This window comes from Macaca mulatta, chromosome 7 (assembly GCF_049350105.2).
Source record: "Macaca mulatta isolate MMU2019108-1 chromosome 7, T2T-MMU8v2.0, whole genome shotgun sequence".
NCBI lineage: Eukaryota > Metazoa > Chordata > Mammalia > Primates > Cercopithecidae > Macaca > Macaca mulatta.
In genome coordinates, this window is record NC_133412.1 from 175,652,536 (window position 1) to 175,677,555 (window position 25,020).

A 25,020-nucleotide genomic window follows, 5' to 3' on the forward strand; every position below is an offset into this window, starting at 1 on the left:
CCTGCATATGAGGTGAGTCTCCAAATGGAGGTGGATGAGGTATACCCAGAGAACACCAGTTAACATCCCCCAGCACTGCTCTAGATCACCAAACCGAAGATCTTAGAATGCTATTAGAATCCCTTTTATCCAAGGTTTCCCTGAATAAAAGAGGAACTAATCTAGCTCCCAGCAAGACAGGGTTTCACAACTATTCTAGCTTTATTGTTCTTACTTGTCTTCTGGGAGAAATTGGCTAATGTAAGGTAGGAGTGAGCCCCACTGAGTCTTCAGGACAGAGCACGGTACCATATCCCTTCTGACAAAAAACCGGAAGCCATAACTTGCTTGACAACTAGAGCTTAACTAAGTCCCAGACCCTCTCTACAACTGGAAACCTAATTAAATTCCATTAAATCCCAAAACCAGGCAATAAAGATACTTTGGTGCATCTCCAAGAAGCTTCTTCAAAAGAAATGGACCAAAATACAGGCCCTGGTCCTCACCACTAATTTGTACAGTTTAAAACCTCATTAAGTAATTTTGACAAGTTTCTTGAAGAGCCTCCAAACTTGAAACTTTGTGGGAAAATTCAACAGCCTGAACATCTTCTGCCCTTAGGCAGACCCTCATACTGACCTACCTCGCCCTATTCGTACTAGTCAAGGGATAGCTGCTGCTTGCTAAAACTCCACCAAAATTTACCCCTTCTCTTAAATGAATTAACTGGAAAGCCCAGAAATTTCTCTACAAGAAGATCAGTGTCTTTATTGTGCAGAAGAGCTCACACAGCAGGCCCGGGACTTCTCTCCTTAGAAAGGTCTGCTTGCGGCCAAGTGCGGTGGCTCACGCCTATAATCCCAGCACTTTGAAGGGCCAAGGCAGATGGATCACTTGAGGTCAGGAGTTCGAGACCAGCCTGGCCAACATGGTGAAACCCTGTCTCTACTAAAAATATAAAAACTGGCTGGGCGTGGTGGTGCACACCTGTAATTCCAGCTACTCAGAAGGCTGACGCAGAAGAATTGCTTGAACCTGGGAGGCAGAGGTTGCAATGAGCTGAGATTGAGATTATACCACTGCACTCCAGCCTGGGCGACAGAGCAAGACTCTGTCTCAAAAAAAAAAAAAAAAAAAGTCGGCTTGAAAGGGGTTGGCCTTTGGCTGGCCTCTGGGAACTTGCATGTCAGGCTTCCACCATTTCCTAAATGGTAAGAGTGGCTCACTGTCCCTAAACTGCCTGTGCAGACAATATGGTTTATGCTAGACACCTGCTTTCCTTCTGGCAGTCTGGAATTTTGATAGGTGCTAGGCAGATAGGTGCCTACATGACCAGTCCATAATAAAAACTCAGGGCATGGAGTCTCTAATGAGTTCCATGATATACAAGAGTTCACATGTGTGGTTACAACTTGTTGCTAGAGAAATTAAGAGCATCCCATGTGACTCCACTGAGAGAGAATTCCTGGGCCTAGTTCCTCCAGACTTCTTCCCGGGTGCCTTTTCCCTTTGCTGATTTCACTTTGTATCATTTCACTGGAGGAAATCATAGCTGTGAGCATGATTATGTGCTAAGTCCTGTGAGTCCCCCTAGCAAATCATGAAACCTAGGGTGGTCTTGGTACTCCCCATAATGCAATTATGCTATACTTCAGCCTAAGTGAATTAAACATTCATGGCAGTATGACTAAATCATCATGTTAATAAAGACTTTTTAGGCTGGGCATGGTGGCTCACACCTGTAATCCCAGCACTTTGGGAGGCCGAGGTGGGCGGATCACCTGAGATCAGAAGTTTGAGACCAGCCTGGCCAGCATGGTGAAACCCTATCTCTACTAAAAATACAAAAAATTAGCCGGGCACGGTGACCTGTGCCTGTAATCCCAGCTACTCAGGAGGCTGAAACAGGAGAACTGTTTGAAGCCGGGAGGCAGAGGCTGCAGTGAGCTGAGATCACGCCACTGTACTGCAGTCTGGGCAACAGAGCAAAACTCTGTCTCAAAAAAAAAAGTAACAATAATAAGGACTTCTTAGCACCAGCTATATATCACACACCATGCCATGCACTGTAGACACAAAGATCATTAAGATATAGTCCCAAGTCTTGAGAATTTACAGTATGTCCCCACGCCCCTAATTTTAGGTCCTTTCCTTATAAAAGAGGGAGGTTGGAAATGGAACACTTTGGTTTAGAAAATATCAATAGTCAAATTATGGAGTACATAGGCCAGGCGTGGTGGCTCACACCTGTAATCCCAGCATTTTGGGAGGCCAAGGCGGGTGGATCACGAGGTCAGGAGATAGAGACCATTCTGGCTAACACGGTGAAACCCTGTCTCCACTAAAAATACGAAAAATTAGCCGGGCGTGGTGGCAGGCACCTGTAGTCCCAGCTACTTGGGAGGCTGAGGGAGGAAAATGGCATGAACCCGGGAGGTAGAGCTTGCAGTGAGCCAAGATCGTGCCACTGCACTCCAGCCTGGGCGACAGAGCAAGACTCCGTCTCAAAAAAAATAAATAAATAAAAATTATGGAGTACATAGTGTGTAATACCGAATACATGATGCTCTGGATTCCAATCTTCCAGGACCGGCCTGGGAAGCCTGTAAGCAGATGTCTGTCTTCCTTCTGTGTGCACCTTGTCCTCCTGTTACAGAACTGCCCATGCTCCACTTTGCGCCTTCTCCTCATAAAGCCATAAACCCCTTAAAGGGAAAGTCTACAATCTGTTCTCGTTTGTGCCATTACACTTAGAGAAACAAAAACCAACAGGAAAAACAAAAAAAGCTTGGGGAATTAAATATTATTTTAGTATTAAAACCATTCAATTTGTATATGAGTGAATCTGTACATTAACAGCCTCAGTGAGACTGGGCGTGTTAGCTCATGCCTGTCATCACAGCACTTTGGGAGGCTGAGGCGGGCAGATCACCTGAGGTCAGGGGTTCCAAATCAGCCTGGCCAACATAATGAAAACCCGTCTCTATTAAAAATAGAAAAATTAGCCAGGAGGGTGGCACGCATCTGTAATCCCAGCTGCTAGCAAGGCTGAGGCATGATAATTGCTTGAACCTGGGAGGCGAAGGTTGCAGTGAGTGGAGATTGTGCCACTGCATCCAGCCTAGGCGACAGAGCTAGATTCCATCTCAAAAACAAAAAACAAACAAAAAACTTTATAAATAAAGATGGTATTCACAGTGTCACAAAAGTAAGAATGCCAGAAACTTAAATATCCAGTATCAAGGAAATGTTCTAATAAGCTATGAAACAGCAACAGACTGAAATATTATGTAACCATTGATAATGATGCTTTCAAATAATATTTCATGACATGGGAAATGTTCAGCCACAATTTCATGTTAAGTGAAAAAAAGGATGATAATGATCACACACACAAAACATGCACAGAAAAAGACTGAATATAGCTGGGTGCGGTGGCTCACGCCTGTAATCCCAGTACTTTGGGAGGCTGAGGCAGGTGGATCACCTGAGGTAGGGAGCTCAAGACCAGCCTGATCAACATGGAGAAACCCCGTCTCTACTAAAAATACAAAATTAGCTGGGCGTGGTGGTGCACGCTTGTAATCCCAGCTACTCGGGAGGCTGAGGCAGGAGAATCGCTTGAACCTGGGAGGCGGAGGTTGCGGTGAGCCGAGATCATAGCGCCATTGCACTCCAGCCTGGGCAACAAGAGCGAAACTCCATGACAAAAAAAATAAAAAATAAAAAAATAAAAAAAAGAAACGAAAAAAACTGAATATAAATATGTAAATATTTTAATGTATCTATGCCTGAGTGGGACTGAAGGTGATTTAAATTTTGTTCATTATACTTATCTACATTATTCAATGTTCGCAATGAATATGCATTACTTTAAATGTATGTAAAGGTGAACATTTCAAGAAATTTAAGAAATCAGTGAAAGTATTGACTAAGTGCCAAGAAAAACATGAACTTAAAATGAACTGTTTTAAAACTACAATATCATTTTAAAGGAAGACAGTCATAGAGATCACGGAAAGGGGCTGGGCATGGTGGCTCACACCTGTAATCCCAGCACTCTGGGAGGCTGAGGCGAGCAGATCGCCTGAGCCCAGGAGTTTGAGATCAGCCTGGGTAACATGGTGAAATCTTGTCTCTACCAAAAATACAAAAAAAAATTAGCCAGGTGTGGTGATGCATGCCTGTAGTCCCAGCTACTTGGGAGGCTGAGATAGGAGAATCATCTGAGCCTGGGAAGTCAAGGCTGCAGTGAGCCATGATGGTGCGACTGTACTCCAGCTTGAGTGACAGACAGAGACCTTGTCTCACAAAGAAAAAAAAATCACAGGAGGGATTGGAGGTCAATCACTGGAAGTCAAGCTGTGGACTAAGCAATTTGGATTTAAGAAAGAGAGAATTTACACAATAAATTCCAATTTGTGTTTTGTCACAGATAAATTAAGCAGACTTGCTTTAAAAAAATAGGTCAACTGTGAACTTCAAAGTGGTTTCAGCACACAAATTCAGTGTGTGCCAATGTCCCAGGCTGGCTCTAAACCATCACGACCAGCAATAAATGGAACTTGCTGCACTGGAGGTGTCTGTTGGTAGATAAAGGGGTCACTTGTTTCCCTTATGGCTCTTTTAGTAGGCAGAAGGTATGTAGTATAAAACAAGGATAAAAGGCAAGGAGAAAAAAAGAAAGCGTCTCTATGAAAAAATACCTGGGAAAAGTTCCCATTCTCTCCAACAAGATCTGGCACATTTTCATAGGCCTTCGAAATTAAACAAAAAACACTGAAATGCAGACAAAGCATGATACAAAGTTCTGAAGGGCACAGAGCTATGATACTGTAAATGAAAGTCACATCCCACATTACTGGGAATAAACAAGCACCAAAACAAAAAGAAAAACAGATTCAAGGACAAAGAGGGGTTAAAATAACAGAGTTGGATGAAAAAGAGACAACAAGGGAGATAAATGAATACATCTATATTAAGATTCTATGCACATTTATTAAACCAAGGCTTGTTTGTTGAAGTGGAATTTAAGCCTTATTTAACAAGTGAAAATGAAGGTCAAATTCACTTTATGTGAAACGTAAAACTTGTCAGGTTCAAGTCTAAACATTTTTATTAATGTGCTTTTTGTAAAGTTCTTTTTTTTTTTGTTTTTTTTTGAGACGGAGTCTCGCTCTGTCACCCAGGCTGGAGTGCAGTGGCCGGATCTCAGCTCACTGCAAGCTCCGCCTCCCGGGTTTACGCCATTCTCCTGCCTCAGCCTCCCGAGTAGCTGGGACTACAGGCGCCTGCCACCTCGCCCGGCTAATTTTTTTGTATTTTTTAGTAGAGACAGGGTTTCACCGTGTTAGCCAGGATGGTCTCGATCTCCTGACCTCGTGATCCGCCCACCTCGGCCTCCCAAAGTGCTGGGATTACAGGAGTGAGCCACTGCGCCTGGCCACCCCAGGATTTTGAGACCAGTCTAGGCAATACGGTGAGACCCTCATCTTTAAAATTAATAAATAAATAAATAAAAATGGCTCACGCTTGTAATCCCAGCACTTTGGGAGGCCGAGGTGGGCGGATCACAAGGTCAGGAGATCGAGACCACCTTGGCTAACATGGTGAAACCCCGTCTCTTAATAAAAGTACAAAAAATTAGCCGGGCGTGGTGGCGGCACCTGTAGTCCCAGCTACTCGGGAGGCTGAGGCAGGAGAATGGCGTGAACCCAGGAGGCAGAGCTTGCAGTGAGCCGAGATTGCGCCACTGCAACTCCAGCCTGGGTAACAGTGCAAGACTCCATCTCAAAAATAATGATAATAATAATAATAAATATAAACAAAAGTTGAGGCTCACACACAGAAGGAGATGAAAAGGATTGAGGTACCTTTTTTGAGTCTATGAAAATACTAGCATTTAAGAAAGACAAATTACTTAACTCTTCCCATGGTGGAAAAAAAACAAGACAGCTTAAACCTCATTGTAATTACAACAGATACTTTCAAAAATTCTCTCCGGGCTGGACGCAGTGGCTCACACCTGTAATCCCAGCACTTCGGGAGGTTGAGGCGGGTAGATCACCCGAGGTCAGGAGTTCGAGACCAACCTGGCCAACATGGTAAAGCCCTGTCTCTACTAAAACTACAAAAATGAGCCAGGCATGGTGGTGTGCGCCTATAATCCCAGCTACTCAGGAGGCTGATGCATGAGAATTGCTTGAACCCTGGAGGCAGAGGTTGCAGTCAGCCAAGATCATGCCACTGCACTCCAGCCTGGACAACAGAGTGAGATTCTATCCAAAAAAAAAAAAATTCTCTCTGATACGATAGCAAACTGTTACTGTCTTCAAAATATAACTTCTCTGGCTTTTTGTTTTATTTATTTATTTATTTATTTATTTATTTATTAATTATCATTATTATTATTTTTTGAGACGGAGTCTGGCTCGCTCTGTCACCCAGGCTGGAGTGCAGTGGCGCAATCTTGGCTCACTGCAAGCTCCGCCTCCCAGGTATACGCCATTCTCCTGCCTCAGCCTCCCGAGTAGCTGGGACTACAGGTGCCCGCCACGACGCCTGGCCAATTTTTTGTATTTTTAGTGGAGATTGGGTTTCACCGTGTTAGCCAGGATGGTCTCAATCTCCTGACCTCGTGATCTGCCCGCCTCGGCCTCCCAAAGTGCTGAGATTACAGGCCTCAGCCACCGCGCCGGCCTTGTTTTATTTTTTGAAACAGGGTCTTCCTTTGACATCCAGGCTGGAGAGCAGTGGTGTGATCCCAGCTCACTACAGCCTCAAATTCCTGGGTTCAAGCAATGCTCCTGCCTCAGCCTCCCAAGTACCTGGGACCACAGGTATGCACTGCCATGCTTGGCCAATTTTTTAATTTTTAGTAGAGATAGAGTCTTGTCATGTTGCCCAGGCTGGTCTCAAACTCCTGGACTTAAGCAATCTCCTGCCTTAGCCTCCCAAAGTGCTGGGTTTATAGACATGAGCCGCCATGCCTGGCCACTTTTCTCTTTTTATAGGTATGTTTTGAAAAATTCATTAAAAAGTTGAGACAGGACCAGGCACAGTGGCTCATGCCTATAATCCAGGAGTCCAAGACCAGCCTGGGCAATGTAGGGAGACCCCCATCTCTAATAAACAATTAAAAATCTTATCCTGGGCAGTCGGGCACCGTGGCTCATGCATGTAATTCCAGCACTTTGGGAGGCCAAGGCGGGCAGATTGCCTGAGGTCAGGAGTTTGAGACCAACCTGGCCAGCATAGTGAAACCCCGTCTCTACTAAAAATACAAAAATTAGCCAGGTGTCTTGGCAGGCACCTGTAAGCCCAGCTACTCAGGAAGCTGAGGCAGGAGAATCACTTGAACCCGGGAGGTGGAGGTTGCAGTGAAATGAGATCACACCATTGGACTCCAGCCCAAGAAACAGGGCAAGACTCCATCTCAAAAAAAAAAAAAAAAAAAAAAAAAAAGTAAGCCTGGGCTGGACAACACAACAAAACCCCATCTCCACCAAAAAAATTTTTTAAAAAAATTAGCCGCGTGAGGAGGCACGTGCCTGTGGTCCTAACTACTCAGGAGGCTGAGGTGGGAGGCTTGCCTGAGCCCAGGAGATGGAGGTTGCCATGAGCTGTGACTACACCACAGCACTCCAGCCTGGGCAACAGAGCAAGACTCTATTTGGAAAAAAAAAAAAAAAGTTCGGACAGGAAAAAAGAGTGGTACTTCAACTAGACTAGATAAAGGGAAACTTTTCCAAGTAAGGATCTGACCGATGTTTTCATTCTTTCGCTTTTTATATCCCTGCCTTCCATCTGCTGAAATAGCAAATAATAATTCACTCACAATTTATCATGTACCAGACACTGTGCTATGACCTTTACATAGATGATTTCACTTAATCTTTGAAACAATGCTATGTGAGGGTATTATCATCCCCGTTTAAAGATAAATGTGGCTGGGCGCACTGGCTCACGCCTGTAATCCCAGCACTTTGGGAGGCCGAGGCAGGTGGATCACCTGAGGTCAGGCGTTCTTGACCAGCCTGACCAACATGGTGAATCCCTGTCTCTACTCAAAATACAAAAAGTAGCCAGGTGTGGTGGTGCGCCTAAAATCCCAGCTACTCAGGAGGCTGAGACGGGAGAATCGCTTGAACCCAGGAGGCAGAGGTTGCAGTGAGCCAAGATTGTGCCACCGTACTCATTCCAGCCTGGCCAACAGAGTGAGCTCCATCTCCAAATAAAAAAGAAACTTTTAAGATGACTTCAGCTCCAGCCACCATCTGACTGCATGAGAGACTTCCAGTAAGACCTGCCTAGTTGAATCCAGGCAACCTGAAGAACCACAAGAAAGACTGTGTTTCTTTAAGCCACAAAATTGAAGCGATCTGTTACGCAGCAATAGATTACCTGAACAACGAAGAAAAGCAGCATAAGAAAAAAAAAGTAACATGCCTGAAGCTACCATGCCTACCGGCTCCAAAGCCCACACTGTTATCAACTGCACTGGGTCACTCTTTGCTCTCTACTGTTGCAAATGATGCCAAATAAAAAGAAAGACAGGAATACTCCACAGAATAACACACCTCTAAACACATGGGCATCGCCTAGAAAACAAGTACAAAAATACACCTAGAAAATCCTGAAAGACCCCTGTAATAATCTAGCATTCCCAGCCCCACTCTGACCCCAAGCTATGGATCCAGTTTCACCATTACTCACTTTTCCTGATCATTCTTCTTTAACTCTGTCTCTGTGATTTCCAGTTCTGGAATATACTCTCCACTCTTAACTATTTTTAAATCATTTATCTAATGATCAGATGTAAACCACGGGGATAAAAGGTTACAATAATTCTTAGAGTAGATTTTAAGGTAGAAGGAAGAAAGGGAGAATAAAGATGTCACCACTAAACCAAGTAACCAAAAACTACCAAAATGACCATCTAAAAGAACATACCAAACAATACTAAATATACTTTAAAAACAAAAGTTTACAAGAAGTAAATCATAAATGTAAGTTTTTTGTGTATTTTTTTGTTTTGTTTTTATTTTTATTTTTTTGCATTTTATGGTTGAGACGGGGTTTCACCACATTGGCCAGGCTGGTCTCGAACTCCTCACTTCAAGTGATCAGCCAACCTCAGCCTCCCGAAGTGCTGGGATTACAGGCGTGAGCCACCGTGCCCGCCCCATAAATGTAAATTTTATATGTATACACACACATACTTTTTTTTTTTCTTTGCTCTGTTGCCCAGGCTGGAGTGCAGTGGCGCCATCTCGGCTCACTGCAACCTCTGCCTCCCAGGTTCAAGCGATTCACCTGCCTCAGCCTCCCTAGTAGCTGGGATTACAGGCGCCTGCCACCACGCCCGACTAATTTTTATATTTTTAGTAGAGATGCAGTTTCACCATGTTGGCCAGGCTGGTCTCGAACTCCTGGCCTCAAGTGATCCACCCACCTCAGCCTCCCAAAGTGCTGGAATTACAGACGTGAGCCACTGTGCCCAGCCCACAAATGTAAATGTAAATTTTATATATATACACACACACACATTTTTTTTTTTTTGATACGGAGTCTCTTGCTCTGTTGTCCACGCTGGAGTGCAGTGGCGCAATCTCGGCTCACTGCAAGCCCCGCCTTAAGGGTTCACGCCATTCTCCTGGCTCAACCTTCCAAGTAGCTGGGACTACAGGCACCAGCCACTATGCCTAATTTTTTGTATTTTTAGTAGAGACAGGGTTTCACCATGTTAGCCAGGATGGTCTTGATCTCCTGACCTTGTGATCTGCCCGCCTTGGCCTCCCAAAGCGCTGGGATTACAGGCGTGAGCCACCGCGTCCGGCCGGCACATACACACATTTCTATATAGGTGTACACACACAGTGCTAACATTACTCTTTTAAAAAGGGAGAAATACACATTTACATATTTATATATAATATATATATAGAGAGAGAGTAAATAACTGAGAGTGATGCCTCTAGGTAGTGGGGTATGAAGAGTCTAAGAGAAAGGCCAGGCACGGTGGCTCACGTCTGTAATTCCAACACTTTGGGAGGCCGAAGTGGGCAGATCGCTTGACGTCAGGAGTTCGAAACCAGCCTGACCAACATGTTGAAACCCCGTCTTTACCAAAAAAATACAAGTTAGCTGGGCGTGGTGGTGCACACCTGTAATCTCAGCTACTTGGGAGGCTGAGGTGGGAGAATCATTTGATCCCGGGAGGCAGAGGTTGCAGTGAGCCAAGATTGCACCACTACACCCCAGCCTGGGTGACACAGCAAGACCCTGTCAAAAAAAAAAGAGTCTAAGAGAAAAAGAAGGTAGATAAATAAACCAAATGATCAAATCTAACTTCAGCAAAACTGCGACGAGCTGACATCACACACTCTGGAAGGGCCACACTGACAGAGACACAATGTCACCTCTCTCATATTCCTGGTAAAAACATTTAAGCTGAAGCTAATCGTGAGGCAACAATCAGATAAATTCAAATTGAGATATATTCTGCAAAACACCTGGGCTGGATTCTTTAAAAATGTCATTTGGCCTACAGAGGATAGTCAAAAATAAAAATGAAACTATCATTGTCATGAAAGACACAAAAGGCAGGGACACCATATTAAAAGAGACCAAAGAGATGTGACAACAGAATGCAATTTGTGATTCTTGATTGGACTGTAGAACAAATATAAACAACTATAACAGATGTTATTGGGATAAATGGAAAGACTGAAATACGGACTGTATATTAGAGTATTGTATCATCGTTAAATGTTCTAAATGTGTTATTTGTAATGTGATGATGTAGGAGAATGTCCTTGTTCTTGGCAGATAACTGCTGAAAGAAGTGGTGAATTATCAGTAGTCTACAACTAACTCTTGAAAGGTCCAGTGAAAATAAATACACAAATGGGAGAGAGAAAACACCAGAGCGAAAGTGAGCACACAAAAATAAGGCAAAATGGTGCGTCTAAGTGAAGGACGGGTTTATAAATATCCAGTGTACCGCTCTTGCAACTTTCCTGTACATCTGAAAATTTTCAAAACAAACAGATGGGAAGAAAAAAGGAATACAGTACAAAATATGTGCAGTATACATAGTCTGCACTGTAAGTAAAAGTGTAAAGTCTTTTGTAGACTTTTGATTCTAACTACAGTTTTGTAGTGCGTTAATGAAAAAGGTAAACATTAAACAATATCCAACAAAAGAAAATAAAAATAAAAATGCCTTGTAAAGGGTGAATGAATTATTTTAAATATTATGCAACGTACACTATTGACAATTAGAACACAACACAAATTTAACATTATAACTACTCCTAACATAATCTTTTCACAGCAAAGGTCTGAATTTTTACTGCACCTCTGGTTCACAGCCATAAACAATTATATATGTACAGTAATAATAAAAAATCATTCTAGCTGCTTGCACTCGGATTGTCAATAATCCACAAATCCTACCAGAGGTAAATTTTTTTACCCGTTACATTTTCTAGAATGACTACCTCATTTTCCAACTCTGAAGTAACAGCTTTTAACTAAAAGGTTGCTTCAAAATGACTATTAAAAAATGGTTCCTATAAAACACTACTGCTTGACCCAAAAAATAAAATAAAGCACACAGCCCAGCTTTCCTCTCAATTGGACACTAAACCAGTACCATGAAAAGGCAGGGAGCCACACTATAAGCGCTCCCTGCGTTTCTGCCGAATCTTCAAGAAAAGAATGTCAGGTTCGAGCCAGCATTTAAAAAAATAAAATGAGGCCGGGCGCGGTGGCTCAAGCCTGTAATCCCAGCAGTTTGGGAGGCCGAGACGGGCGGATCATGAGGTCAGGAGATCGAGACCATCCTGGCTAATACGGTGAAACCCCGTCTCTACTAAAAAATACAAAAAACTAGTCGGGCGAAGTGGCGGGTGCCTGTAGTCCCAGCTACTCGGGAGGCTGAGGCAGGAGAATGGCGTGAACCCGAGAGGAGGAGCTTGCAGTGAGCTGAGATCCGGCCACTGCACTCCAGCCTGGGTGACAGAGCAAGACTCCGTCTCAAAAAAAAAAAAATAAATAAATAAATAAATAAATAAAATGAATCACACTCAACTCCCTAAACTTCAATGTAAGAACTACGCACCGGCACCAAATATGCCTGAACGGGACTTAGGTCGGCTCTCCGAGACCCCAAAGTTCCCAACCTAGCCCCAACCCCTCGAGCTTCCCCCAGGGGCACCGGCTTCTTCCAGCCAAGGGGGATTCGGGGTCCACATGCAGAGCCGCCACGGCAGAAGGCGACGACGCCCGGCCCCGCCGGCCCCACAGGCCCCTCAAGCTCCCCCAGTCCCTCCCGCCCCCGCCACTCGCTCTCCAGTCCCTGCCCCCATCCCTGGTCCCACTCACTCTTCATCTTGGATGCGGAAGCTGGCGACAACCCCTTGCCGACACTGGACGGAAAAGAAAAACGCAGGAAGGGTGTCCCCCTGCTTTCCACTTCCCTGAGGCGGGGTCCCGCACTAGGATCTCCGTGGTGGTCCCTCGAAGGAGAGCGTTAGCATCCGGCCGCCATGTTGTGTCCCTGTCACCCTAGCAACCGTCAGGCCCTGAACGCCACGACCTGTCGCTCGCGCGTGCGCAAGATGCTCCGCCCGTATACGCGTGCGCAGTGAAGCCCGTTCGCTCAGCAGGGTTGCTAAGCAACCTCTCCGGCGCTTCCATGTAAATACTGTGCAATTCCCCGCCTTCGCACAGAGGCGACTTTCACCCGGCTCGCTTTCTTTGCTGGCCTGGGAACTGAACGATTTGGAACCCACTACGTGGACGATAGCCTTGAGCTTTAATTGGGCTTGGGAGCTTCTACGCGAATTTTTTTTTTTTTTTTTTTTTTTTGAGACGGAGTCTCGCTTTGTCGCCCGGGCTGGAGTGCAGTGGCACGATCTTGACTGACTGCAACCTCCCACTCCCGGGTTCAAGCGATTCTCCTGCCTCAGCCTCCTGAGTAGCTGGAATTACAGGTGCCCGCCAACAAACCCGGCTAATTTTTATATTTTTCGTAGAGACGGGGTTTCACTATGTTGGCCAGGCTGGTCTCGAACTCTTGACCTCAAGTGATCAGCCCGCCTTGGCCACCCAAAATGCTGGGATAATAGGCGTGAGCCACAGCGACTGGGCAGTTTTTCTTTTCTTTTTCTTTTTCTTTTTTCTCTTTTTTTTTTTTTTTTTTTTTATGAGACAGAGTCTCGCTCTGTTGCCCAGGTTGGAGTGTAATGGAGTGATCTCGGCTCACTGCAACCTCTGCCTCCCGAGTTCAAGCAATTCTCCTGACTCAGCCTCCTGAATAGCTGGGATTACAGGCATATCCCACAATGCCCAGCTAATTTTTTTTTTTTTTTTTTTTTTTTTTTTTTTAGTAGAGATGGGGTTTCACCACGTTGGCCAGGCTGGTCTTGAACTCCTGACCTCAAGTAGTATGCCTGCCTTGGCCTCCCAAAGTGTTGGGATTACAGGCGTGAGCCACCACTCCCAGCTCATTCAACAAATATTATTAAACACCTATTTGCCAGGTATTGCTCTAGGCATGTGGGATACATGAATAAAAAAGACTGGCACCAAAGCATCTCATGATATTTCAGAGCAATAGGGAGAGTGAGAAGTTCCAAAAGTATCAAAAGAGAAAAACTGATCATATCCAAAAGATTGGGTTCCAGCATGATGTTGGACTTCTCAGCAGCAAAACTAGACATAGTAGACAGAGAAGTGCAGCTTTCCAAGTACCAAGGGACAGTAACCTCTATCCTAAAATTTTCTAATTATTAGCCTAGTGTGAGGGTAAGAAGAAAGATGTGGGCCAGGCAAAGTTGCTCATGCCTGTAATCCAGGCACTTTGGGAGGCCAAGGCAGGAGGATCACTAGAGCTCTGAAGTTCAACACCAACCTGAGCAAGATAGTGAAACCCCATCTCTACCAAAAATACAAAAATGAGTCAGGCGTGTTGGCACATGCCTGTGGTCCCAGCTACTTGAAAGGCTGAGGAGGGAGGATCCTTGGAGCCCAGAAAGTTGAGGCTACAGTGAGCCATGATCATGCCACTGCACTCCAGCCTGGGTGACAGAGTGAGATTCCATCTCAAAAAAAAAAAAAAAAAAAAAAAAGGAAGGAAGGAGGGAGGAAGGGGGAGAGGAAGAGAGAGAGAGAAACCAAGCAAGAAAGATGTATTCAGATATGCAAGATCTCATTTACTTTCCATGAGCCATTTCTTGGGAAACCAATGAAGAACGTTCAGAACCCAAATGAAAGGTAAGTAAAAGAGGGAGCAACCTGGAATCAGGAAGCAGAGGACCCGACAAAGAAAAAGGGGAAAGGGATTCCCAGGATGGTGGTGAAGACCCGCCCAGGATTAAACTGTGGCAGGCCTGGAGAACCACCAATCCAGGTTAGACCAGGAGGATGGGAAGCTCTGAAAGGATATCTCCCAACTTAAACACAGAAAACAATTGCTACATTATCTCACGTATTTGATTACATTAAGAGCAGTTTCATAATTCTGGCAGAAAGTCAGTGACTGTTACATAGAAAAGTAAGCAAACCAAATGCAAAGGAAAACAAGAAGTTCCATTAGAAAGGAATGTAATTACAGTACACTATGTGGCTCAGTTGAGAACAGTGTTGACATAGGCATAGCAATATAAACACTGACTATTGATTTCAGTAAAACTTGGTAGTATTAGTATTTGGGGATGATGAGAGAGGTTTCGAAAGTGTACATGCATTGGGGGAATGTTGGCAAAAGAATCTCACTTAGCATAGAATGAAGTCAATAGATAAAGTCTAAAATTGAAAAAAAAAAAAGAATTAGAAGTAAAATCATATATTTTAGATTTATTGGAGTAAAAAAAGAAACTGCTTGAAAAGCTCATAGTAGGCCGGGCGCGGTGGCTCAAGCCTGTAATCCCAGCACTTTGGGAGGCCGAGACGGGCGGATCACGAGGTCAGAAGATCGAGACCATCCTGGCTAACACGGTGAAACCCCGTCTCTACTAAAAAAATACAAAAAACTAGCCGGGCGAGGTGGCGGGCGCCTGTAGTCCCAGCTACTCGGGAGGCTGAGGCAGGAGAATGGCGTAGACCCGGGAGGCGGAGCTTGCAGTGAGCTGAGATCCGGCCACTGCACTCCAGCCTGGGCAACAGAGCGAGACTCCGTCTCCAAAAAAAAAAAAAAAAAAAGAAAAGCTCATAGTGGGCAGGACACGGTGGCTCACACCTATAATCTTAGCACTTTGGGAGGCCAAGGTGGGAGGATCACTGGAGCCCAGCCCAAAACCAGCCTGGGCAACATAGTGAGACCTCATTTCTGTAGAAAAATATATATATAAATAAATTTAAAAGTTCACAGTGATTGCCTCTGGGGAGTTGGATTGGGCTGCAAGGAAGGGGGTGGAGTAGGAGAATACTATCTTTTATAATAAGGCTCTTAGTATTATGACTTTTAAAACTGCACTTGTTTTACTTTCATAAATATAAAATGTTAATTTCAAAAGCTTCGTTGTATGTTTATTAAGAAAAATCAGAAAATCAGAATATTAAATGTATAAACATTTAATAGGAGGAAGGCCAAAGATGGCCCGAAATCCACCGGAAGCCAGGAGACAGCCTGGGACGGTCTCCCTGGGAGCCTCCAAAGGAAGCGACCTTCCTGACACCCTGACCTTGGATGTCTGCCCGCCAGAACTGTGAGGCCATGTATTCTGTTGTGTGGCCACTTACCTTTGTAAACATTTAATAGGGTTTCTTTTTTTTTGTTTGTTTGTTTTTGTTTTTTTTTTTTTTGAGACAGAGTCTGGCTCTGTCACCCAGGCTGGAGTGCAGTGGCGCGATCTCGGCTCACTGCAAGCTCCGCCTCCCGGTTTTACGCCATTCTCCTGCCTCAGCCTCCCGAGTAGCTGGGACTACAGGCACCCGCCACCTCGCCCGGCTAGTTTTTTGTATTTTTTAGTAGAGACGGGGTTTCACCGTGTTAGCCAGGATGGTCTCGATCTCCTGACCTCGTGATCCGCCCGTCTCGGCCTCCCAAACTGCTGGGATTACAGGCTTGAGCCACCGCGCCCGGCCTAGGGTTTCTTTTAATTTTATTTCTAGATGAGTTCGTTTAGAAGAATTCAATCTGTTTTATAAATTAAAGCTTTACTCAGGAATGCATGAAACTGTACATGTTATGAGTTATGCATTGAATCGTGTCCCCCGAAAAGATGTTAAAGTCCTAACCTGCAGTACCTCAGATTGTGACCTTTCTTGGAGATAGGGTCTTTACAGAGGCAATCAAGTTAAAATGAGGTCTTCGGCCTGGCACAGTGGCTCATGCCTGTAATCCCAACACTTTGGGAGGTCAAGGCGGGCATATCACTTGAGGTCAGGACTTCAAGACCAGACTGGCCAACATGGTGAAACCACGTCTCTACTAAAAAGACAAAATTAACTGGGCGTGGTGGCTCACGCCTGTAATCCCAGCTACTCAGAAGGCTGAGGCAGGAGAATCGCTTGAACCTGGGAGGCGGAGGTTGCAATGAGCCGAGCCAAGATCGCGCCATTGCCCTCCAGCCTGGGCAACAAGAGGGAAACTCCGTCAAAAAAAAAAAAAAGTCTTCAGGGTGGCTTTAGTCCATTATGACTGGCATCTGCACAAAAGGGGCGAGTTAGACACAGGGACACACAGGGAGAAGAGCATATGAACATGCAGGCAGAGATCAGGGTGAAGCTTCTACAAGCGAAGGAAGGCCAAAGTTGGCTCGAAATCCACCGGAAGCCAGGAGACAGCCTGGGGCGGTCTCCCCGGGAGCCTCCGAAGGAAGCGACCTTCCCGACACCCTAACCTTGGACATCCGCCTGCTAGAACTGTGAGGCCATATATTCTGTTGTGTGGCCAACACAGCCGGTCGTTACTGTCAGACCAAAGGTTCCAGCTTATAAACAGAATGAAACATTTCATAAGTTGAGTTTAAAGAAAATGGATTATTTAAAATGCACGTGGGCTCCCCGCCCCACATTAAAAACAAAACACAAAACAAACAAACAAAAAAACAAATACAAGGCGGAGGTTGCAGTGAGCCGAAATCGCGCCACTGCACTCCAGTCTGGGCACAAGAGCGAGACTCCGTCTCAAAAGCAAAAAGCAAAAACAAGCAAGCAAGCCCGAATGGTATTCTGTACCACTTAATTCTGGAAGTATGTAGATTTGTGTTTTCGTCACTCAAAGAATGAGAATTAGGGTTTGTCTAAGAAGAGCTTTAAGAAGGGGTGAGAAGGGGAGGGAGAGGTCCCGGGGACAGAAAACTGCTCGCCCGCGCTCGCCCTACGACTGCACGTGGTCGCCCGAAGCCTGGGTTCGTGACTGACGGCGCAGGTCTCGGGTGCCCTCTAGCGGCCGACATCAGTCACTGCGCCCCCGCCCCGGCGTGCCCAGTCCACTCCGCCCACCTGGGACGCGTGGCTTGAAGTCCCGGGAATGCCACGGCTGCACCCACAAGGGTCGGTCAACTCGGCTTCCTTCAGGAGACCTTGACTGACCACCCGCTGTGTGCCAAGCACTGTTTAGGTGCTGGTGTGATAGAGCCCACTGCCCCTGGACTTCGCTCTATCGGTGGGAGGCGGACGGTTAGCAGCGGGAATGAGCGATGGAGAGGGGTCGGGCCGGGAACCGCAGGGGTCCTGGGTGCGGGTTGCGATTGCAAATGGGGGCATCGGGGAAACCTCGCTGAGTAAATGACATTTAAGCAGCGACCACGACGAGGAGGAGGAGTTTTGACATTGTCTGCAGGAAGAGTGGTCCAGGAAGCGCAAAAGCCCCAGCACAGGAGCAAGGGCCAGGGAGGAGGCGAGGGGTCTGCCGCGGTGGGAGCCGGGCAGGGGTGGAGGAGGGCAGAGGAGAAAGGCGCCGGTCCGGTGGTGTCTGTTTTTTTTTTTTTTTTTTTTTTTTTTTTTTTTGAGATGGAGTCTCGCTCTGATGCCCAGGCTGGAGTGCAGTGGCGCGATCTCCGCTCGCTGCAAGCTCCGCCTCCCGGGTCCACGCAGTTCTCCTGCCTCAGCCTCCCGTGTAGCTGAGACTACAGGCGCCCGCCACCGCGCCCGGCTAATTGTTGTATTTTTAGTAGAGACGCTGTTTCACCGTGTTAGCCAGGATGGTCTCGATCTCCTGATCTCGTGATCCGCCCGTCTCGGCCTCCCAAAGTGCTGGGATTACAGGCGTGAGCCACCGCGCCCGGCCAGGTGGTGTCTTTCAACGGGATGTTACCCTGGGCGTAGGGTTGTCACCCTTGGCGTAGGGTTGTCAGATATAGCACAGGTATTCTTTTAGTATAAGTATGACCCAAATATGGCATGGGACATACTTACACTAAAAAAAAAAAAGCTTCATTGTCCTTCTGCAATTCAATTTTAACCCGGCATCTTGATCTATATTTGCTAAATTTGGCAGGCCTTTTAGGGCTGGGGCAAAAGGGGAGAGTGTGAACAGAGAAATGACTTGATCTGACTGTTTTAAACCCATGTGACTCTTACCTATTGCTATGCCAGTGTGCTAGGTTCTGGGCATTCATTCAGCTGTAAGCAAAATGGACAGGATGCCTGCACCCCCCACCCGTGTTCTGTGAGAGGGCTTCCCCTTTGGCCTCCTCATCCATCCTTGTCCTTTGGACACTGTAAAGTGCTCCAGACTTCAGGAAGCTTGCCCAGCCTCCCAACACACCACCTAATCTTCTCTATTCCCTGTAATATCCGCCTTCCTTGCTATGCGGTGAGCTCCATGAGGACAAGGATTAGGTTTCTTTGACTCACAGCTGATTGCGGGCCAGCCACTGCCAGACTGAATGAGTATGTCTTCACTGAGTGTCCGTTTTTCTAAACCTGGTCCTCTAGCCTTGCTCGTGGAGGGTGACCTACCTAACATCCTTTACATAAAATCTGTTCAAATCAGCTAGACTTGGTTTCTGCTGCTTGTGACATGGAACCCTGACGATACATCAGTCCCGGCAGTTTAGTGGAGTAATCAGAGCAGAATGTATAGTGTTAAAAATCTGGCCGGACGCGATGGCTCACGCCTGTAATCCTAGCACTCTGGGAGGCCGAGGCAGGCGGGTCACTTGAGGTCAGGAGCTCGAGACCAGCCTGGCCAACATGGTGAAACCCCATCTCTACTAAAAATTAAAAAAAAAAAAATTAACCGGACATGGTGGTACGCACCTGTAGTCCCAGCTACTTGGGAGGCTGAGGCAGGAGAATCGCTTGAACCAGAGAGGCATAGCTTACAGTGAGCCGAGATTGCGCCACTGCACTCCAGCCTGGGTGACAGAGCGAGACTCTGTCTCAAAAAAAAAAAAAAAGCTGGTGCTCGCTGCTGGTGCTCCTGGAGTGGGAGGGCCACAGCGCAATACCATAGTCAGGCCCTGTAGGAGACCAGCAGGCCTCTGTGGCAGGCACGGTGGTGGTTTGTCTTCCCCGCCTTTTCCTTCTCTCTCTCTTTTTTTGCATATAGATCCTATGCTTTAGGGGTGGGTACCATCGTTGCCCACCCAGTGGCTCTTTCAACCCTTCTACCTTGTACCATGTGATTTATTTACGTGCTCAGTTAAGAGAGAGAGCAAAATGAAAACATTTTTTCCGACACTAAAAAAAAAAAAAAAAAAAGGAGAGAAAGCTATGGTGGAATCATTTAAAATGACATTTGTAATTGTTTAGGGATATGCTTATTCTAGAATATTAAATGAAAAAAGAAAGATAAAAAATATACTGCTTCATTGAGCTGAAATCGCGCCACTGCACTCCAGCCTGGGAGACAGAGGGAGATTTCGTCTCAAAAAAAAAAAAAAAGAGTGCTTCATACAAGGCTTTGGATTCTGTGTGTGTGTGTGTGTGTGTGTGTGTGTGTATGTGTGTATATGTATTTTATATATATAAAAATACACGTGTGCAGTAGGAAAAAAACCGGCAGGAAGGAAGCCAAGACCCCAGCGGCCCTTGTTTATTGGCCGATAGGGAATTCAGTGGTTCTTTTGTCCTTTGTCTGGTTTTCTGTAGTTTCCAAGCTTGATTTAACCATGCTAAAGGCCTCTGTTACACGAAGTTTCCACGCTGCAGGATTCTCGGAGATAAAAACAACATTGAGTTGGCATGTTTGAAAACCTTCTCACTGCCGAGCTAAGCCTCCCATGTGCAATTTGCATTTTCCCTGTGAAAGAAAGCCGCCTTCGCTGTAGGGAGCCGCCTCCCTTAAGTCCCCTAGGTCTCGGTTTCTGCATCGGACCAATGGAGATGACTGTGAAGAGGTCGAAAGTCGCTGCCGGGGCGAAGCGGAATGCAGCCAGCGGCGAGGACTCGGCAGGGAGTCGCTAGGGGGCGGGCGCGGGCATGGAGCCCTCTTAAATACTCTGGTGGCATTTCAGCATCAGTTGGCCGGTTAGCTCAGTTGGTTAGAGCGTGGTGCTAATAACGCCAAGGTCGCGGGTTCGATCCCCGTACGGGCCAGTGTAGCTCTTTTGTTTTTTTTTCCCTCTATGAATTCTTTTTGCAACTCTTTTTAAAAATATTCCTTTCTGGTACTGTAACCGGCGTGCATGCAGGAGCGAATTGCGGAATCTTTTGGACCCGGCCCAGAGGTTGTCGAAGGCGGCCTGCTGGTGAGGAACTCAGCGCGCGCTGGGGCGGTGGCTCATCACCCCGAGTCCGGGCGCCCGCCACCACCTGAAGGGTCTGTTTTAGAATGCCATTGGTTAGGCCTTTTGCATTTGTCATTTTAAAGGACACTCGGGACATCCAAACCAATGCACATCCCCCACCCCACGTTTTCTGAGGCTGCGTCTGGCCTGGAGGAACCGCCCAGTGAACACAGGTGCTCCCAGATATCACCGCCTAGTGTTCCTTGCAGAGAAGTCTTAGAGTTGAAAATTCAGGTCTGGAATCAATGCATTCCACAGATGCGTATGGAGAGCTACTGCATGCCCAGCACCGTTCTAGGCTGGGAGCAAAGCGGTGAGACACAAACCCCAACCCGCGTGGAGACAGTGACCAGCCACAAGATGACTGCCAGGTTTTTAGTGAGGCGTCCAGGTTGTGGAAGCCGCTGGAACCCTTCTTTTGCTCCCCCGCGCGTTTTCAGAGAGACATCCTAGGCTTCGCATTTCTTCCTCTTAGTTCTGCATTTTGCAGCCAGAGCAAGTGGATGAATTTCTCACTTGGTTCAAGTTTCTAGGGTGGTCAGGTGTGTTCAGTTAAACACAAGCCCATTGTATAGGGTTAATGCCATTTTACGTCAGGATCCGGCAGGGGCTCCACCTGTTTTCGAAAATTCTACAGTGGAAACAGCTACTAGCTCTGACCTAAATAAGAAGCAGCTCAAAATCTACAGACCTTGGTAAGTGCCCAGGGTGTAGTAAAAGTTCTCAATAAATGCCAGTCGATGGCGCTGCTGCTATTATAAGCAAAGTTAGGAGAGCCTGGGGCAGCCGACACCCAAAACAGACACCTGGACACACGATGGATGTCACATATTTTAATAGTCGTGCCAGGCACGTTGTTAGATGCAGGGACACAGCATGGAGGAATCGGTGGAGGTTGCTGCCCTCAAGTTTCCTGAGCTTGAAGGGGTTTAGAATATGCCACGGTGGCATAAAAATTACTTTGAGCAGAAGGCATTTGAATTCCTGAAATCTGGCTGGGTATGGTGGCTCATACCTGTAATCCCAGAACTTGGGGAGGCCAAGGCAGGCGGATCACCTGAGGTCAGGATTTCAAGACCAGCCTGACTAACATGATGAAACACCGTCTCTACTAAAAATACAAAAATTAGCCGGGCGTGGGGGCGGACGCCTGTAACCCCAGCTACTCAAGAGGCTGAGGCAGGAGAACCGCATGAACCCAGGCGGTGGAAGTTGCAGTGAGCCAAGATCGTGCCACTACACTCCAGCCTGGGTGACAGAATGAGACTCTGTCTCAAAAAAAAAGAAAAAAAAAAATAATAATAATAATTATATATATATCCTGAAATCTCTTATCTGCCGAAAAGCAGAGCTTCCCAAGATCTCAAAAGAAGTCAATTGTCAGGCCAGGTACAGTGGTTCACGCCTGCAATCCTAGCACTTTGGGAGGCCTAGGCAGGTGGATCACCTGAGGTCAGGAGTTTGAGATCAGCCTGGCCAACATGGCGAATCCCCGTCTCTACTAAAAATGCAAAAATTAGGTGGGCGTGGTGGCGCGTGCCGGTAATCCCAGCTACTCCAGAGGCTGAGGTGGGAGGATCACTTGAGCCCAGGAGGTCGAGGTTGTAGTGAGCCAAGATCCTGCCACTGCACTCCAGCCTGGGTGACAGGGTGAGATCTTATCTCAATAATAGTAATAATAGCAATAATAATAAAATTGTGGTAAGATACACATAATATAAAATTCACCATTAAAAAATAACACAGAAGGGAGCAACGTGAATGCAATGTATTGATAAGGATGATGGTGATCTTCCAGAACCTTCTCTGACACCACCCAGGCCCCCAGCCTTACTTTACTGGCTTCAGCACTCATCATACTGGCTGCAAATGTTAGTTTCCTCCTCGTCGGCACCTAGACTGTGTACCCCCCGGGGCGGAAACAGCGATTTACCCACCAGGTGCTTAATAAGGGTTTGTTGACCAGTGAACCTCCTGCTCTCCCTGGGGAGAGGAGCTCGGACATGTGTACACACCTGCAGCTACAAGATTCGGAGGGCGCACAGAGCCTCAACCGTAAGAAGGAGAGGCGATCAGGCTGAGGAAGATGGGGCAGTGGAGCCGGATGGATGGGGGGGGGTGTTCATTCATTCGTTCACTCATTCGTTTATTCATATTTATCCATCCATCATTCATGACCTGAGCATGTATTGTGTTCTGGGCAGGACCTGTACTGGGCACCGACTGAGTAATTTATCATCTCTCCCTTCAAGTGCACCCAATCTGGGTGGGTGGGTAGAGAGAAGCTAGGGTGACAAGGCAAAAATTTGGGGGTTGGGAAACACTCTCGTTAACAATTCAAACTGTGGTCCCCTCTCAGATCTATAAATCCAAACGTTTGGGAGTGGGCACAGGACTCTGCATCTCCAGACAGGATCCTCCGCTGATTCGGATGCACGATGACATCAGAACACTTGGATAGTGTGGTAACTTTTGGACCAGGGGCTCTAGAACCCCGAAGACTGGAGATCCGGGACAGCTCTCGGAGAAGGTGAGTGTTAAACACATCCGTGGCAGGCAATAAAGAAAATAACAGGGGTCCGCTCTGCTGATAGCTCTAGGAGCCGCGGCGTTGTCGGCTAGGGCGGGGCAATCTGAGACCTTCCCGGTCAGACACGGTCGCCTTCCGAGGTGTCTTGGCCTGCGAGGCACTCGTAGTCCGCCCCTCTCCCCGGTGACGCACATTGGAGACGCCGTCGCTCAGCGACCCGGGTTCGAGTCCCCGCCTCGGCCGCCATGGCGGATGCGGAGCCGGAGGCGGGGGGCGGCAGCGAGGATGGTGGCGGCGGCGGCGGCCCGGCTCCTCCAGGCCAGAGCGGCAGTGTAGCACGTGTGGCTCCGCTGGGCCCCGAGCAGCTGCGGCGGGTCCTGGAGCAGGTGACGAAGGCGCAGCCGCCGCCGCCACCGCCCCCCTTCGTGCTGCAGGACGCGGCGCGGCGGCTGCGGGACGCGGCCCAGCAGGCCGCCCTGCAGCGGGGCCAGGGCGCCGAGCCCCCTCGCCCGCCGCGCCTGCTCCCCCCCCAGGTGAGGCGTCGGAGGGACGTGGGGAAACTGAGGCCCGAAGGGTGCCGAGGCCCCGCGGCGGGGCTAGCTGCTCGTCCGGGAAGGCCAGTATCGGCCTGGGTTAAGACTCAGGGCGTCCTCAGGCTGAGCTTCTTAGGGACGGCGTTCGGCCCCCACTTGTCACCACCCTGGCATTTTCACCCCAGGAACCTCACTCTAGGAGCAGTGGCTCACGCTGGGCCCTGTGCCTGGAACACCCTCGTGCCTTCTCTGCCTTCACAGCCCTGCTGGGGGCTTTCGCGTGCTGCCTAGCTCTTCTTACAGGCCTTTGACCGCTGGTTAAGCCTTTGTGGAGCACTTAGAGACCGTGTTCCCAGCACTTCCCACTATGTGCAGGAGGTGAAGCCTTGAACACACTTGAACGAACATAAGGCAGGTTCTGGGATTGACGGGGGCTGCTTTAGAGTGGGTGGTCCCTTAGGCCAGACACTGGAGCTGAAACATGAATGAATTAAAAGGAACCAACTTAGCTTTCCAGGTGTAAGGTGCCGAGGCCCAGGCTTGGAACAAAGTTAAGCACAATACACTAGTTCGCCACAGGACTTACCATCCTGGGTGATAGTGACTGATTTGTAACCGCGGTACCCAGCACAGTGCCTGATACACACTTAATGTTTGGAATATGTGAAAGCACTCTATACTACAAAACATCCTTTCCCATTGGGTTTATTTCCTGGGCCACACACCTTTTGGTTGCTAGGAGAGTGATAACTGGAACACGGTCGCCCAACTCCGGAGGGGGTAGCATAGCGCCTGAAGCCAGAGGGCCTACACGGCATCTGTAAAATTCCATCCCATTTCAGCACTGGGGTCTCACCCCAAAACTGCCAAAAGAAGAGGGCTTTTTCCACTAGAAGAAACGGGTTAGAGAATAGAATCAGGAACCTTCGCTCGTGAGTTTTTTTGACTAATGTTAGCTGCTTGGGGTTGTGTCCAGTTAATCATCAAGACTGGAGACTTGTCTTGCAAAGGTTTAGGAAGACGAGTGTGATTCTGCCCAGATGCCACATTATCGCTGTGTAGAGGTGTCACCTTGGGTAACTCAACCTTTTTGGACTTCGGTCTGAGTCAGAAGGCTGCAAGACGCCTTCCGGGGGCAGCCATCTGCAAAGCCTCTGCTCTGCAACGGGCACTGTGCTGGGCTGCTTAGTTTTCAGCAGAGTTTTTGTACCGGCATTTTGCAGGAGGGAAACAAGCTCAGGGAGGTTGCGTGGCTTTGCCCAAGGTCCCTCAGGTGTGGCTGCTCTCC

General features: G+C 47.4%; 2 protein-coding genes and 1 non-coding gene across 26 annotated transcripts in view; 2 read left to right on the top strand and 1 right to left on the bottom strand.

Annotated features, from left to right (window-relative positions):
• The window catches only part of MOK (MOK protein kinase), an 85,422-nt gene extending 72,868 nt beyond the window's left edge, over positions 1-12,554 (bottom strand). For all 15 annotated transcript variants that reach the window (XM_077941765.1, XM_077941764.1, XM_077941763.1 and 12 more), the window contains exon 1: positions 12,370-12,554. In XM_077941765.1, the coding sequence (XP_077797891.1) occupies positions 12,370-12,376 (7 nt within the window). In that variant the 5' untranslated portion in view covers positions 12,377-12,554. The remainder of the gene's footprint in view (positions 1-12,369) is intronic.
• A 67-nt stretch (positions 12,555-12,621) lies between these two features.
• Positions 12,622-25,020, top strand: part of ZNF839 (zinc finger protein 839) — a 38,872-nt gene continuing 26,473 nt past the window's right edge. For 4 of the 10 annotated variants that reach the window (XM_015144517.3, XM_077941737.1, XM_077941741.1 and 1 more), the window contains exon 1: positions 23,425-23,732. In XM_015144517.3, coding sequence (XP_015000003.3) covers positions 23,445-23,732 — 288 coding nt within the window. In that variant the 5' untranslated portion in view covers positions 23,425-23,444. Of the gene's footprint in view, positions 12,685-15,568; positions 15,696-20,832; positions 21,365-23,028; positions 23,200-23,424; positions 23,733-25,020 lie in introns of those variants that run through there. The other 6 variants (XM_077941735.1, XM_077941742.1, XM_077941736.1 and 3 more) reach the window with 4 other exon arrangements.
• Positions 20,405-20,478, top strand: TRNAI-AAU (transfer RNA isoleucine (anticodon AAU)). The gene has a single exon. It is a non-coding gene; the product is annotated as a tRNA-Ile (tRNA).